The 15289-nt window shown below is 38.9% G+C and overlaps 1 protein-coding gene across 13 annotated transcripts in view; it reads right to left on the bottom strand.

Annotated features, from left to right (window-relative positions):
- The window catches only part of ZNF438 (zinc finger protein 438), a 119909-nt gene that overhangs the window by 26611 nt on the left and 78009 nt on the right, over positions 1 to 15289 (bottom strand). For 12 of the 13 annotated variants that reach the window (XM_084782180.1, XM_084782177.1, XM_084782178.1 and 9 more), the window contains one exon: positions 1163 to 1230. In XM_084782180.1, coding sequence (XP_084638306.1) covers positions 1163 to 1199 — 37 coding nt within the window. In that variant the 5' untranslated portion in view covers positions 1200 to 1230. Of the gene's footprint in view, positions 1 to 1162; positions 1231 to 9688; positions 9756 to 15289 lie in introns of all 13 variants that reach the window. The other variant, XM_084782184.1, reaches the window with a different exon arrangement.

Here is a 15289-nt window from a genome sequence, read left to right as displayed (position 1 = left end):
TCACTAAAGAAAAGCACAACCAATCAAATTGCAGGAATTGTGGAGACCAGTTCCAATGGATACATCTACAAAACATTGCTACACCCAAGGTTAAGAGAACATTATAATGAAATTGTAGTACAAGAATTACAAAATATTGTACAAAAAGAGGGGTGTAAAGAGCAAAAGAACCAGAGAATAAGGAAGTCGGCTATAGACGGTGTCTTCTAGTACTGTCAGCAGCTCCATCCATAGCATCTCACCACCATGACTGCCTAAACATGAGCTAAACAAGGACAGCAACAGATATGCCAAGGTGAATGAGGGAAAGACTTCAGGTGCCAGCTGTACATAAAGAACCATAGTCAACTAAGGAATGATGAGAGTAGGACAAAGTCTTCCCCATGGAAAAGTAGACCAGTTATCCAATACCAAACAGTCAGCCCTCAACACACACATACAAATAATACAGACTGAGAAGGTTATATTTAGAAATATATACATATATGTATGTAATAATTAATGGAAAAAGGAGGCAATAAATTTGAAAGATCATGAAGGAGTAAATTGGAGAGTTTGGAGGGAAGGGAAGGGAAAATGATGTAATTATTTCATAATATCAAAGGTAAAAATAACTTTAAAAATTATGGTATATTTTTATAGGGTTCATAGAAGGGAAATTATTTTTTTACATATTTCATTTTGAATGGTATAAGAAACAATAGGTAAAATATATATGCAAACATTATCTCTCTACATATGTGTGCCCTTGTGTGTGTTGTGTATGCGTGTGAAAATAAATATGTACGAGGCATGAATGTAGTACTTATTAAGATACATGGGTCATTATGCCAGTGAAGTCACATCCATAGTCTCACTGTTATCTCCAGCTAACTGGGAGTGGTACCCTGGACTCTCAGTTCTGCAAGGAATGAGCTGGCCTGCTCTTAGCGCCTTTCAGCCTAGGAGATAGATCCTAATAATGTTCTGACAACCTAGGAATCCATAATCACTAGATTAATTTATCAAAGGAAATGAACTTTTAGGTATAATTGGAGGTTTTGCTTTTAATTTTAGAAAATATTTCACCTTATGACTGGAGGGTGGAGGATTAACTGTATCAACTAAAAATGCTATATTATAACGTGTTCAGCACCATCTTCTGTAGCATGCATGGTCTTACCTTGATCTTTTGGTGGTACTGATGAAGAATTCCGCATTATGATGTAGATGACTTGAACAGACACTTTCCTAAAAATATTCAAGCACACACACAAAAAAATGATTAGAAAGCAGTTGAGATATTTTGCTAACATACAATAAAATATGAATTATAAGAGCCTTTGAAAATGTTTCCCTTCTCTTAACTAAAAATGAGGTAAGCTATTATTAGCTGTCGCATGCAGTTTCTGTTCATATTTCTATGGATAAGACCTTGCCAACTGCACTGGACTGAACCTGGGGAGGGCCACTGGGCCGCTGTGTGCCGCCTACATGCACCTCTGCTCTCACAGTCACAGAAAAGAGAGCAGAGTGAAGAGGATCTGAAATGCCCAGCCTGATAACTGTATTTAACATATCTTGTTTTTTAAAAAAAATGAAATAAATTATAAATACTGGCATTTAAAATACTGAAACAGACACTAAAATGTAAATCATAAGTGATAAGGGTAACACAACTCTAATTCAGTCACTCGTAGTCTTACCAATGCACAACGTGAGTATAAAGTCTGTGCAGGAGCACAAGAAATGCTGACACAGTCACAGCAAAAGACGGCTGCCAGTCCCACAGTCATATAGGAAAGCACATGGTGGTAAATTCACACGTGTGTCTGCACCATGCTTTGTCACTGAATTACAAGTTTTTCTTTCAGGTTAGTAAGTTTCCAAGTTGTCTATACATTAACCAGTAACATCTGGTCCTCAGTACTGGGGTTACTTTAAGTAAGTATTAAAGTATTACTTTAATACTTGGGTACAATGTAAATGCTACATAAATAGGCTGTGTATGTACAAATACATTCTGTATATGGGTGTACCCAACTGAGGCCCATGGGCTGCATGTCTCCCAAGACAGCCATGAACCTAGTCAAGCACTCTTGTGTATTACAGAGTCTTGTCAAAATATCAAAAGTTGGTCACCCTGCTTGTTTAGGAAATACTGAAAATTTTAAAAGTTGCTACATTTTTGTACAGATACAGCTTTAATTAATTATAGTCAATTAATTAATTTATTATAGATAGGTTCCTTAAGGTCAACAATTAATAAATGGGACCTAATGAAGCTGAGAAGCTTCTGTAAGACAGGAGACACTGTCAACAGAACAAAGCGACAGCCTACAAACTGGGTAAAAATCTTCACCAACCCTACATCTGACAAAGGTCTAATATACAAAATATATAAAGAACTCAAGAAATTAAACACCACCAAACCAAATAACCCAATTAAGAAATGGGGCTCAGAACTAAACAGAGAATTCTCAACAGAGGAATAGTGAATGGCTGAGAAACACCTAAAGAAATGCTCAAGGTCTTTAGTCATCAGAGAAATGCAAATAAAAATGACTCTGAGATTCCATCTTCCATCTATTAGAATGGCTAAGATAAAAAATTCAAGTGACACCACATGCTGGGAAGGATGTGGAGAAAGAGGAAGACCCCTTCATTGCTGGTGGGAATGCAAACTTGTCAACCACTTTGGAAATCTCTCTGGCGCTTTCTCAGAAAACTAGGAACAGGGCTTTCTCAAGACCCAGCTATTCCACTCCTTGGAATATACACAGAAAATGCTCCACCACATAACAAAGACACATGCTCAACCATGTTCATAGCAGCCTTATTCATAATAGCCAGAACCTGGAAACAGCCTAAATGCACCTTAGTTGAAGAATGGATAAAGAAACTGTGGTACATTTACACTATGGAATACTACTCAGCTATTAAAAACAAGGAAATCCTAAAATATATGAATAAATGGATGGGACTAGAGATGATCATAATGAGTTACCCAGAAACAGAAAGACTCACATGGTATATACTCACTTATAATTGGGCACTAGCCCAAAAGGCATGTTCCACAAAAGTCTTCACTTACCAGGAGATTGGGATAGATGTGAGGACATCCTACTGAGACTCTAGGTAAGATAAATATAGGAGATGGGGAAATAGAAGGTCCCAGAGGGTCTTAGAAACCTACAAGAAGAACATTGTGATGGGTGGATCGGGGCCTAGGGGTGTCTGCTCAAACTATTGCACTAACCAAGGACAATACAATAATAAATATCAAACCCCTACTCTGATTTACTCAATGGACAGAACATTCTCCACTGTTATGTGGAGAGCGGGGACGGACTTTGACATGCACTCTGGTGCTCCATAGTTGACCATGTTCCCTTGGTGGGGAGGCCTGGTGGCACTCAAAGAAAGAATAAGCAAGCTACCAAAATGAGACTTGATAGCCTATGATCATATAGTGGGGGAGGAGGTCCCCCTCGGTCATAGACCTAGGGGAGGGGAAAGGGTGAAAGCGGGAGGGAGGGAAGAATGGGAGGATACAAGTGATGGGATAACAATTGAGTTGTAATCTGAATAAATCAATAAAATTTAAAAAAAGAAAAAAAGAAATAAAAGAGACACAGTATGAAAACTACCTTTGTTTGCTTATTGAGTTGTGAAAAAAATAGAAACAGGTGGAGTGTGAGGCAGGAGTCCCCAGGTGCTGCTGGAGTGAGAGGCATCTGACGGGTGCTGTGCATGGACAGTACTTCTGGAAGCTTACAGTTCCCATTCCTCAGGGCAACATCTTCCTCTACTTCAGTAATTCATCTCAGAATTATTATCATTCAGTATCACTGCTATAAAGATCATTCTCTTGAAACTCAATTATGAACAATGAAATTAGACATTAAAAACAATCATGCTATTTTAAAGACTGTTTCTTAAAAATTTTTATACATATGAAGTGATTAAGATATTTTTGTTTAGTAATATGTATGGAGCAATGTAGTTCCATTTTTCATATATACACAAGAAAACCACTCATTTGATAATTTACTTTATGTGCAACATATACTTGCTGCACTAATGAACAACTGCTACCTTTACAAACAGAAGAAAGCACAAGTCACTGTTTGTTCTAGAACAACTGTATTAGAAAAGGAGGGCCATTTTCAGCAATGCATGATTGCTTATGCTTTTATTTTGTATGAAAAACACTGGCATACTAGTGGGGGACCATGTGCCATTTACATACATGCACACATTGTGAAATCTTTCAGTTAGGCCATACATGCTTCCTCACTACTTCTTAGTCAGCATCCAGTAATCCAGCGTCCAGGTCCAGTAAGCACCGTGAGATGGACGCTAACAACTGATCTGCAGCCACCCACTCAGTGGTCTCACACTCAGGCATTTTACTCCATTCTAACTCATCCCTCTTCTCCCTAGACTCAACTACTGACACCATCAGGTCATGCTCCACACGAGTGAGACTGCTAGTGATAATCTTTACTTCATGTAGCAGCAGGATAGTCCACATTGCTACAACTGTCGGGTGGCTCAAGCATAGCTCATGAGGTGCAGGTCCACTCTATGCGGTCACTGACAGTCACTTCGGCTGCTTTCTTACTCTGCCTGTTGTGAGAGTGCTTGATAAACACAGCAGTAGAGATAGTTCTCCCACATACAGGCCTTATTTCTTTTGGAGAAATGCCCAGGAATGGGCCTACTGGATCATATAATAGTTCCATTTTTAAATTTTTGGGTCCTTCACAGTGTTTTCCATAATGGCCATATTAATTGATATACCCACTGACTGTGCAAGGGTTTCCTTTCCTTTCAAGCTTTCATCGACACTGCCTTTTAGAGATAGCAGCCGCTCTTGCATGTGCCGATGTCTGACTGTGGTTTCATTTACATCCGCTGGGCGGTTTAATTATGTTAAACATATTTTTTCATAATCTAGTCACCATTTTATTTTTTTTACTTTTAAAGAAAATGTCTATGTGGGTATAATGGCTTAGATGAGAAATATTCCCCACAGGCTCACATACTTGAACACTTGGTCCCTGGTTGGCGGCACAATTTAGGAGGTTTTGGACCTCTGAGATATGGAGCTTTGCTGGAGGAAGTGCGTTCTGGGAAAGGGTTTTGGGGGTTTATAGCCCCACACCAACTCTAGTCCACCTTCTCTGCTCTGTGTGTGTGGTTGGACTGCAATGCCCTCTTCCCCCTTTTGTGGACTCTCCCTTTGGAACTGTAAGCCAAAATAAACTCTTCTTCCATTAGGGTGCTTTCAGTCATGGTGCCTTCTTGCAGCAACATGAAGTAACAAACTCAGGAAGACTATGGCATTTTTTATTCAGGTTACTTACTTGCCAGCTCTCGCAGTTCCTTCTGGATATGAACCAACTGCTGGATGTACAGTTTGAAGATATTAATCTATTGTACAGATTGTCTTTTTACTTTGACATTTTCTTTGCTGGCAAAAGCTTTTTAGTTTAATGCAATTAAATTAATTGGTTTTGATTGTTTCCAGTGCTTTGGGGGTCTCATTCAAAAATACTGCTGTTCACTACAAAGTCCTGAAACATTTCTCCTGTGTTTTCTTGTAGTACTTTTTTATCTTAGTTTAAAAATTTCAATCAGTTTTAAGTGGCTTTTCAAACTGGTGAGAACAAGAAGTCTATTTTCATCCTTATGCCTATGGATGCCCAATGATTCCAACACTGTTTACTGAGTAAACTCCTTCCCCTACTGTGTGTGGTTAGCACCTCTTTTGAAAATCAGCTGACTGTGGATGGGCAGAGTTGTTCCTTGGCAGTCCTTAGCTCTGCTGTGTGTCATGCAAATCAAAGAAAACTGTTTTGATCACTAGAATTTAAAACACATTTTGACACCACATTTTGTACAAATATTTTAAGAGAGAATATCTTGTATATTGTATGACGCAACACCTGTCAATAAAAACAAACAAAAACTATGGCCTACAGTAAAGGGTAGAATAGAAGGTGGGACATGTGGCAGGCAGAAAGGATTCTGGGATAGAGCCAGGCATGGGAGATTCAGTCAGGAAAATGTAAGGACAGATACATGGTACCTGAGCGGTGGTAACCAGCCACAAACCAGAATGTAGATTGGTATAAATGGGTTTTTTAAAGTTATGAGCTACTCATAAAGAAGAGCCTAGCTATATGGGCCTAGGTATCTGTAAATATATTTTGAGTATCATGAGTTATTATTTTGGAAGCTTGGGAGCCAGGAGGAGAAGCATGCACCTTTGATCTTTTCACTCAACTCTTTTATTGGAGGGGAATAGAGTGGGAGAGGAAGGAGGGCGGGAACAGGAAGATACAAGCGAGGGGATAACATTCAGGATGTAATATGAAAAAAGTATAAAAAATTTAAAAAGACTGTTTTGGCTTTTTACAGTCTTCAGAATAACTATTGTCCCAGCATGTTGCTATCTAGAGTGGAAAACCTGAGAGCCATAAACTTGGCTGCTGTGTAAAGTGTGGCTGGATTTCATTCAACTTAATTGAAAAAATAAATACATTGTATAATTACTATACTAACACTAAAGAAAACACTGGATAATCATATCATAATGTAATATCTTATGATTTAGATAGGATGATAGTTCACTATATAAAATTATCAGAGGCAGAGAAAAATTAAACAGTAACATAAAATCTGACGGTAGTTTTCAAATCTCACGCAAGGGAAGTCCTATGCATTTGGGGCACAATGGCAAGGCACTAGACTCCATGGCTCCCTTCAAGGCATAAAAAGATCTGTGAAAATCATAATCTGGCCTTTTGAAAAAATGAAATGTATATTTACGTAGAAAAATTTATCAGAAAGAAGGAAATAAATCTAACAGTGAAACTTTCAGCTAACAGAAAAATTTATCACAATGAGCTGAATAAATCACACTCATAGCTGCTTTAAATTTTAGTTACTACATAGTACTTAAAGAGTGTTGATAATAAGTTGACACATTTGCACAAAGTCAGGTAAACTGGTGACTGAGAAAGTGACAGCTTGATGATGCTCTTATTGATGGAGTCTACGGTAGGCACTGCTTGTCTTCCTTACACTGCCCTGCCAAGCTTCTTATAAATAAACTTAGATAAAGATTCTCAGAGGAGAGGAGACAATAACTTGTGCCATGCCTTGGAGCCTGCTGACGTGAGTCCATGCTAAGAGTCTGTGTAGCATGCTTTCCTGTATTTGTATGGGCAGTTACCACAAGATTCAGTGTAGCTGTCCATCTAGATTAGCATTTCCAGGAAACTATTTCCTAGGGAGTAAACATGTCATACATCACCAGAGAGACATTCTGTCATCAGGACAAATGTCATAATAAATTTGGTCAATAGACCTTGGAATGTGAACACAGTAACTCAGAAATATAAAAACAGGCAATGAAGCTTTGGTGTCTTAAAACTGGCAAATTTTGAGAAGAGCATGTGTCCTGACGCTGGAAACGGAACTGAGGGCCTTGTGGCTGTTAGTTAGGTATGTAGTCGGCCTTTGAGATAGTCTCTAGCTTGTTGTTTGAGACAGGAGCTTGCTATGTAGTCTAGGCTGGCCTTAAACTTGTGATCCTTCACCTCGTCTGCATCAGTGATAGGGTTACAGTCACGGACTGTGATGCCTAGGCTCTTTTTTACACACTGACATATGCCTCAGACGCAGCCTAACCCTCTGACAGATCTTTCATGTTTGGTTCTGTTGTCATCTCATGACTCTTGATTCTAAACAACACAGCCACAGTCTGCAAGACTTTGATTAGATGCTATCCCAACTATTGAGCCCACAGGTGACAGCTCTACCCTGTGTGCACTCTTCACTAGAGATCTTTTGAGTTTGGTAACAGGATTCTACTTACTGGGCATTCACATACTGGGGCATTTGGCAGCTTTGGGCTATCAAATACACACACACACACACACACACACACACACACACACACTATAATGTAGATGTCCAATTTCTATGCAGATAAGTGGTTTGACATCTGTTGGGTAAACACCTTGCAGTAGCATGCTATCTAACTTTATAAGTATTTGCCCATTTGAAGTGGGTGTGCTCCGTTTCATTGTTTTAAAAGCACAAACTTCTAAGCAATGGTGGTCAGGTTTTCTTAAGGGTAAGGTTTAATTTTGTCAAAATAATAGGTCTATTAGTATAAAAATCCTGACTAATAATAGTACTCCCCATATATGCAACTGTAGCAAATGTTCGTTCCTATTTTAAATGGTCCTTTTTAAAAGGCAAATACCAGATTCTGGCTATTATGAATAAGGCTGCTGTGAACATAGTAGAGCAAAGGGATCTTGTTGTATGGTGGAGCATCTTTTGGGTATACGCCCAGGAGTGGTATAGTGGGGTCTTGAGGTAGCACTACTCACAATTTTCTGAGAACACACCAGACTGGTTTCCAAAGTGCTTGTAAGAATTGGCACTCCCACCAGCAGCAGAGGAGTGTTCCCTTTTCTCCACATCCTTGCCAGCATATGCTGGCACTTGAATTTTTTTTTTTCGAGACAGGATCTCTCTGGACTCACTTTGTAGACCAGGCTGGCCTCGAAGTGCTGGGATTAAAGGCATGTGCCCCCATGCCCGGTTGTCACTTGAAGTTTTGATCTTAGTCATTCTGATAACTGTATGATAAAATCTCAGAGTCATTTTGATTTGCATTTCCCTGATAACTAAGGACATTACATGTTTCCTTAGGTGTTTCTAAGCCATTCGGTATTCCTCTGTTGACAATTCTCTGTTTATTCTGTACCCCGTTTTTCAAATTGGATTATTTGGTTTGGTGGTGTTTAATTTTTTGAATTCTTTACATATTTTTAGATATTAGCCCTTTCTCAGATAGGGTTGGTAAAGATCTTCTGTGGCTGTGGTAGGCTGTCATTTTGTTCTGTTGACAGTATCCTTTGTCTTACAAAAGCCTTTCAGTTTCATGAAGACTTATTTATTAATTGTTGATCTTACAGCCTGAGCCTATTGGTGTTCTGTTCAGGAAGTTGTCTCCTGTGCCAATGAGTTCAAGGCTCTTTCCCACTTTTTCTTCTGAGATGTCCCTCAACCAAAGAATGGATAAAGAAACTGTGGTTCATTTATACAACGGAATTCTACTAAAAACAAGGAAATCTTGAAAATCACAGTTAAATGGATGGAACTAGAAAAGATCATCTTGAGTGATGTAGCCCAGACCCAGAAAGACAGACATGGTATATACTCACTTATAAGTGGATATTAGCCCAACATAGATGTCTTTTGAGAGACTCCACCTAGCCGGGGATCAGGGCAGATGCTGGGACTAGCTGCTGTACTCTGGGTGGAGCGCTGAGAGGGGTATGGAAGAATGGGGAGATGGAAGGACCCAGAGGGTTCAGGATCTCTCAAGGAGACCATCAAGGAGGGCAGATCTGGACCGGGGGAGGCGGGGTGGCGCTGCACAAACTTCTGTAGGCACACAGAGGAAGGAGAAGCGGGCTATCCAGATGTGACCAGATGGGTTGTGGTCATATGGTGTGGGAGGAGGTCCCCTTCTGTCAGAGATCTAGGGGAGGGGAATAGGGTAGAAGAGGAAGGGAGGTGGAACTAGGAAGCTACAAGTGAGGGGATAACAATTGGGATGTAATTTAAATAAATTGTAATTAAAAATTTTTAAATAAAATAAATAAAAGGCAAATACCTGGGGATGTTGCTCAGTGCTAGAGTACTTGCCTAACATGTACAACACCCTTGATTTAAAGCCTGTTCTGGAAAAAAAGTATAAATAAAAAATTCAATTTGTAATGAACTGGTATTAAATTGGAAAAGCTAAAAGTTGATTTACAAAATAAGGTTTCATCTAGTTGGAAATGTTTATATTAATGCTTGCATTGACATTACTATTTTTTTTTACATAACTGCATATTAGTATCAAGCTCAATGCAAAGTATTTCTCTACATTTAGACATCTACATTAGGAGATATATATATATCTCCACCCCACATGCATGCCTGGTGCCCACGGAGATGAGAGGAAGGCACTGAATTCCCTGGACCTGGAGATACAGTTGGTTGTAATCTACCATGTGAGTTCTGGGAGCCACACCTGGGTCCTCTGTAAGGGCAATAAGTGCTCGTGACCTTTGAGCCACCTCTCTAGCCACTATTTCTCCCTATTGTAATGAATCTTCAGTTTCCAAAACTTAGAAAAAGAACAAATACCATTTACCTTACTAGTTGAAGAAAATATTAAACTGGTTCTATGTGTTATAAATATTTTATAGAACTAGTATTTAAAAAAACAAGGTGCTAATATGATAGTAAAGTTTTCTATAATTATTTCAAAAGAAATGTTCTTTATATCTTTGACATCTCAAAAAAAATAAAAATTATAGTAGAATATACTTAAAAGGTAAACACCAAGGCTCACCTCTCACACCAGATCCATCTGTTTACATGTGTGCACACCCAAAGCTCTTTATGTGATGTCCGTGTTATCACCTGAACAGGTGGACAGTGTTTTAATGGCTTTTTCTGCCTAAATAATGTTTTCCTTTTTAGTTGAAACTTTTAAGTCAAAGCTAAATTTAATATCTCCATTTTATGTTAAAGATTTAGACATCAAGTTCTCTTTCTCAGGGACAAGAATTTTCAATTCTTTCAACTTAAAGCTTATGCCATCAGTGCTCATACATTTATGTATGTTAACTATACATTGATAATTTTATTTCTCGATTGTTCAACTTTAGGTAATATCTACTAAAATCTTTCTAAGAAGAATGAAAAACCACGATATCTCAATAAAAATGATTAATAATACCTTTTAGGTATAGAATTCTACACTGAAACTGAAAGTATTTCATTTTCCTCTGGTTGGCAATATCAGTATAAAGACACTGAAGATTTCAATGCTTTGCATACAATTTATTTACTTCTCTATAAAAATCATGTTAAAGATTTTTTTGGACACAGGGTCTCATTATTGTAGCTCTGGCAGGGTTGGAACTCACTATGTAAATCAGGCTGACCTAGAACTCACAAGATCTGCCTGCCTCTGCTTTCTCAAACACTATGACTAAAGGTGTTCCATGCCTGCCAAAAGTTAAAATATTTTGCAGTGAAGTATCACAACATGTTTTCATCTATTTGTTCAATGTTTGGTGGGACCTTTCAACCTGAAATTCTGGGTGTTTCAATTCTTGAGTATTTCATTACACACACACACACACACACACACACACACACACACACACACCTACACCCCTTGCCAATCACGATGGCAAATGCCTATAATGCCAGCATTCCAGAATTTAGGATGCTGAGGCAGGAGGATTATAAATTTGAAATCAGCCTGGACTATGTAGCAAGATTCTGTTTTAAACATGTAGTCGTCATCTCTTGAAGTCGCCAACCCATCTCAGTCTTGGGAGGGAAGCATAAGGACTGACTCAGTCTCCAGTCCCACAGAAAGAGCTGAGTGCAGAAGCAATCCAATCAGTTGAAGAAGATGGGTTGTAGCCAGGTTCAATTGCTGCTCCATTCACAATAGCCAGGTAATACAAGCAGACTAGATGTTCATCAACTGATGAATGGACCATGAAAATGTAGTCCCACATGTGTGTGTGTGTGTGTACATGCAATGGACTTTGATTCAGCTAAAGAAAAATTAAATTGCAAAATATGCAGCAGAATGGATGGAAATAGAAAATATTATACTGAATGTGGTAATCCAGACCCATAAAGGTAAATTCACACATTGTCTCTCATACTCTGGCTCAATCCTCAGATTAATGTATTTTAAACGTAGAATGTTTACAGAGGCCAAGGAGATAGAAACAGAAGGGGAAAAGAGGCCTTAGGGGAGGAATTGTAACAGAAGACATGTGACATGAAAGTAGGACGGAGCCTAACTGTAGACGGAAAGGGTTAAGTGCAAACGGTAGTGGACAGGGTGAAGAAGGAGTAGGGAGAAGGGTTAACCAAAACTAAGCATGCATGAAAAAGCTACATGAAAACCTATTAGATTGCAAGCTTACTAAAAATGTAATTGGAAGAAAAACTGGAGGTAGCCTCTTTGGGAGGATAACCAATGGGAAGCCATAGGTTATTAAACATAAACGTGAGTGTCAGGTATGAGGTACCCCCTATAAGCTGTCGATCAGGTAGGTCCCAGAGGCTCATAGCCGATAGAGGTTATTGCCATTGCTTCTGATTGCCCACCAGAACTGCGACATTACATACTGACTACAGGATATACTGAAATCAAGCTAGAATGTACCTGGAACCTTCCCTCCTGAGAGCTAGCACTCACAGTACTAGAAGTTGCTATGCAGGATACTGGAGGAGTGAGGGCATCAACAATCTCACACAGCTACTGCAAAGCATGTAAACTGTAACACTGACATACTGAGCAACCAACTTCTTCGGATTGGAATGGAGGCTGGCCCACAGAAGGGAATTCACACCTGGCACTGTAGAGCTGCTCAGAGGCCCAGGGCCCAGGAACTCACAGGCCCCAAAAGAAAACCTACCACTGTTTTGCTAGACAAGCATTTTGCCAAGCTGCATTGTAAACATTTATGTTTATATCCATAGATTAGTACTGCTACCAAGTGTGGTGAGACAAACTGAATTTTGCAGTGAGCAGTATTTAATGCAGACACTCGCAGCTGATTAAGATGCTAAGAACACGTGACTGCTAAAGGGTCAGCTCTAAATGGACATCTTTAACGCCTCCTTACACAGCTTGGAGACCATCATGAAGAGGGGGTGGAAGGAATGTAAGAATGGAAAGAGTACTGAAAACAATGTCTTCTGGACATAGTAGGGCTGGTGTCCTCATGCACTCAGAGACACTATGGCCACTTGCACAAGACCTGAACAAGAGGAGGCCTGTTAATACTGCACAGGGATGGGAAGGGGCTCATAGACCCTTCCGTCCTACCCCTCCAGAGGGACTACTGTCAGTTAATGCTTACTGGGGGTATATGTGATTATCTTTGTGGTACAGCCACTGGTACGTTTGTCATGTTCCAGCAAATAATCTACAAGCAATGCTCATGCAAACAGCTGTAAGTAAGCTCACATACACACAAAAGAAAGAAAGACAGTGACTTGTGACCAAGAAGGACCTCAGCAGGGGAGAAAAGGCAGAGTACTTATGGGGTTGATAATGACAAAAATACAGTATACATGCACATGGAATTGTCAGAAACACTTAGAATGGAAAAAAAAACCCTATTGATTTAACTAATGACATAAGAAAATGCCTACTTAGGAAAATTGCTGCCATCACATTCAGTCAGCTACAAAAGCTTAACAGATTTTAACATTTGTATCTTCATGTTTCTCTGGATTTTAGCTGGATGTGTGAACAGTCATTTTGTTGATATACAAACCCTGATGAAAAATGAAAAGCAGGGCTCAGAGCCTGAGTCTTTAGTGTTGTGATGACAGAACACCAGTTGTAGGACAGTGGGCTGTCACAACTCTGAAAGAAAGTGGGTATTTCAAGAGGCCTGCCCCGACATCACCATAACAGTCCTGCTATGAATATAAGACAGTGATTTCATAATTAAAAACAAACTGGATTAAAATAATAAATGAAAAAGTCATAAATAATTTATTTGAAAAAGTATCCTTTGAGCCTTTTGTATAGTTCTGAGGTAACTTTCTAATTACAAAAAAATCATGCGTCCTTGACTAATAAATGTTGTGTTGACTGAGGTGTGGTCTAGCTGAGGAGCAGGTGAACCCAATTAACCCAATTTTATCTTGCACATCCTAAGTGGTTTATTTTAGATGTACAATGCTCCCTAAGTCCTTTAGGGCCCAACAAGGAAAACCCATAAACAGGCTCTGAAGGCCACGACATTAATTTTGCTGTTATTCTTATGCCTTAAGTGTATATCCAAGACTATAAAAATTCTCGTCTGTTGGGAAAGAAGACAAATCTGAGACTAATTATGGCAGCTATTATCATAATACTATTAAATTAAACACTGTGACCTTAGTAAAATTTATTTTGGTACAATTTTGCTAATGAATACATCTTCTCAAATGAGATTAGCTCACTCATGCCTAGACTAAAATAGTGTGACAGAATCTTAGTAGAACAAAATCAGCACACAAAACTTGGAATTTCCATTTTCATAAGGTTCAACTGGAAAGTCTGATGTAATGAACTTGGCATCCCTGGACTTATTTTGCAAAAAATGTTGTTATCTCTTACAACGTTTTATTCAAGAAGCAAACATTTTAAATACCATTGGGTGGAATACTGAACCAAGAGCCTTATCTGTCACAGTTACAGCTTCCAATGGACACTCATTACTACTTCCTATTTTCAGCTGTTTGCTGAGAATCTGCTTATAGTCATCATTACTATTATTTAAACTTAATAGAATGTTAAGAGAGAAAGGAAACATATTTTAAAAATCCTTTCCATGGAGTGAGAGGTGGGGGTGTGAACGTGACACAGTAGGTGTGTGTAGCTCAAAGAGTAACTCTGGATGCCAGTCCTCACCTTCACTCTGCCTGTTGAGACAGGCAGGGCCTTTTCTCTGCCACGGTGTAAGACAGGCTAGTTGGCTCACAGTCTTCTGGGCATTCTCCTGCCTCCATTCCTCATGCTGCCACAGGAGTGCTGGGATTACTTATTCATGCCACTAGACCTGGTTTTATATGGGCTCTAGGGATCCAAACTACAGTCCTCACACTGGTATGGCAGAAGTGTTCTTCCCCACTGAGCAATCTCTGCAGACAGCAAAGCTGCTTTATGTACTTGGAGGACAAGATGGACCTAAGCTCAATGATGTCCTGCTAGATGAGGTTCCTAGCCTCTTAACATGGTCATGATGCACTGCATATATACATGAAATTATTAAAAAGTAAAAATTCTCAATCATTTAAAAAATATGGCCAAAGAATTTAAAATAGACATTTTCCCAAAAAAGTAAGTAAACAGCCAGCAGACATATTAAAAAGATCCTCAACATCACTAAACTAGGAAAATAGAAATCAAACCTACAATTACTCTGCATTCATTAAAATAGTTATTACTTAGAACAAAAACTACAAAGAAAGTCCTGGCAAAGATATGGAACAATTAAATGCCCTTGTGGAAGGTAACAAGATCGCAAAGAGAAAATATATATACCCATGTTCATTCCAAGAAGTGAAATAACCTGTGACAGTAAGAAAAAAAAAACCCAATACCAACACAAAAAACAAAAAACAAAAAACAAAACAAAACAAAACAAAAAACAACAACAACAAAAACCAAAATGAGGGAATAGTATCC

Source organism: Acomys minous, assembly GCF_964271855.1.
Source record: "Acomys minous genome assembly, chromosome: 5".
In the NCBI taxonomy this organism is placed as follows: domain Eukaryota; kingdom Metazoa; phylum Chordata; class Mammalia; order Rodentia; family Muridae; genus Acomys; species Acomys minous.
Note: the sequence above shows the minus strand (reverse complement) of the source record. Positions and strands in the feature narration are given on the sequence as shown.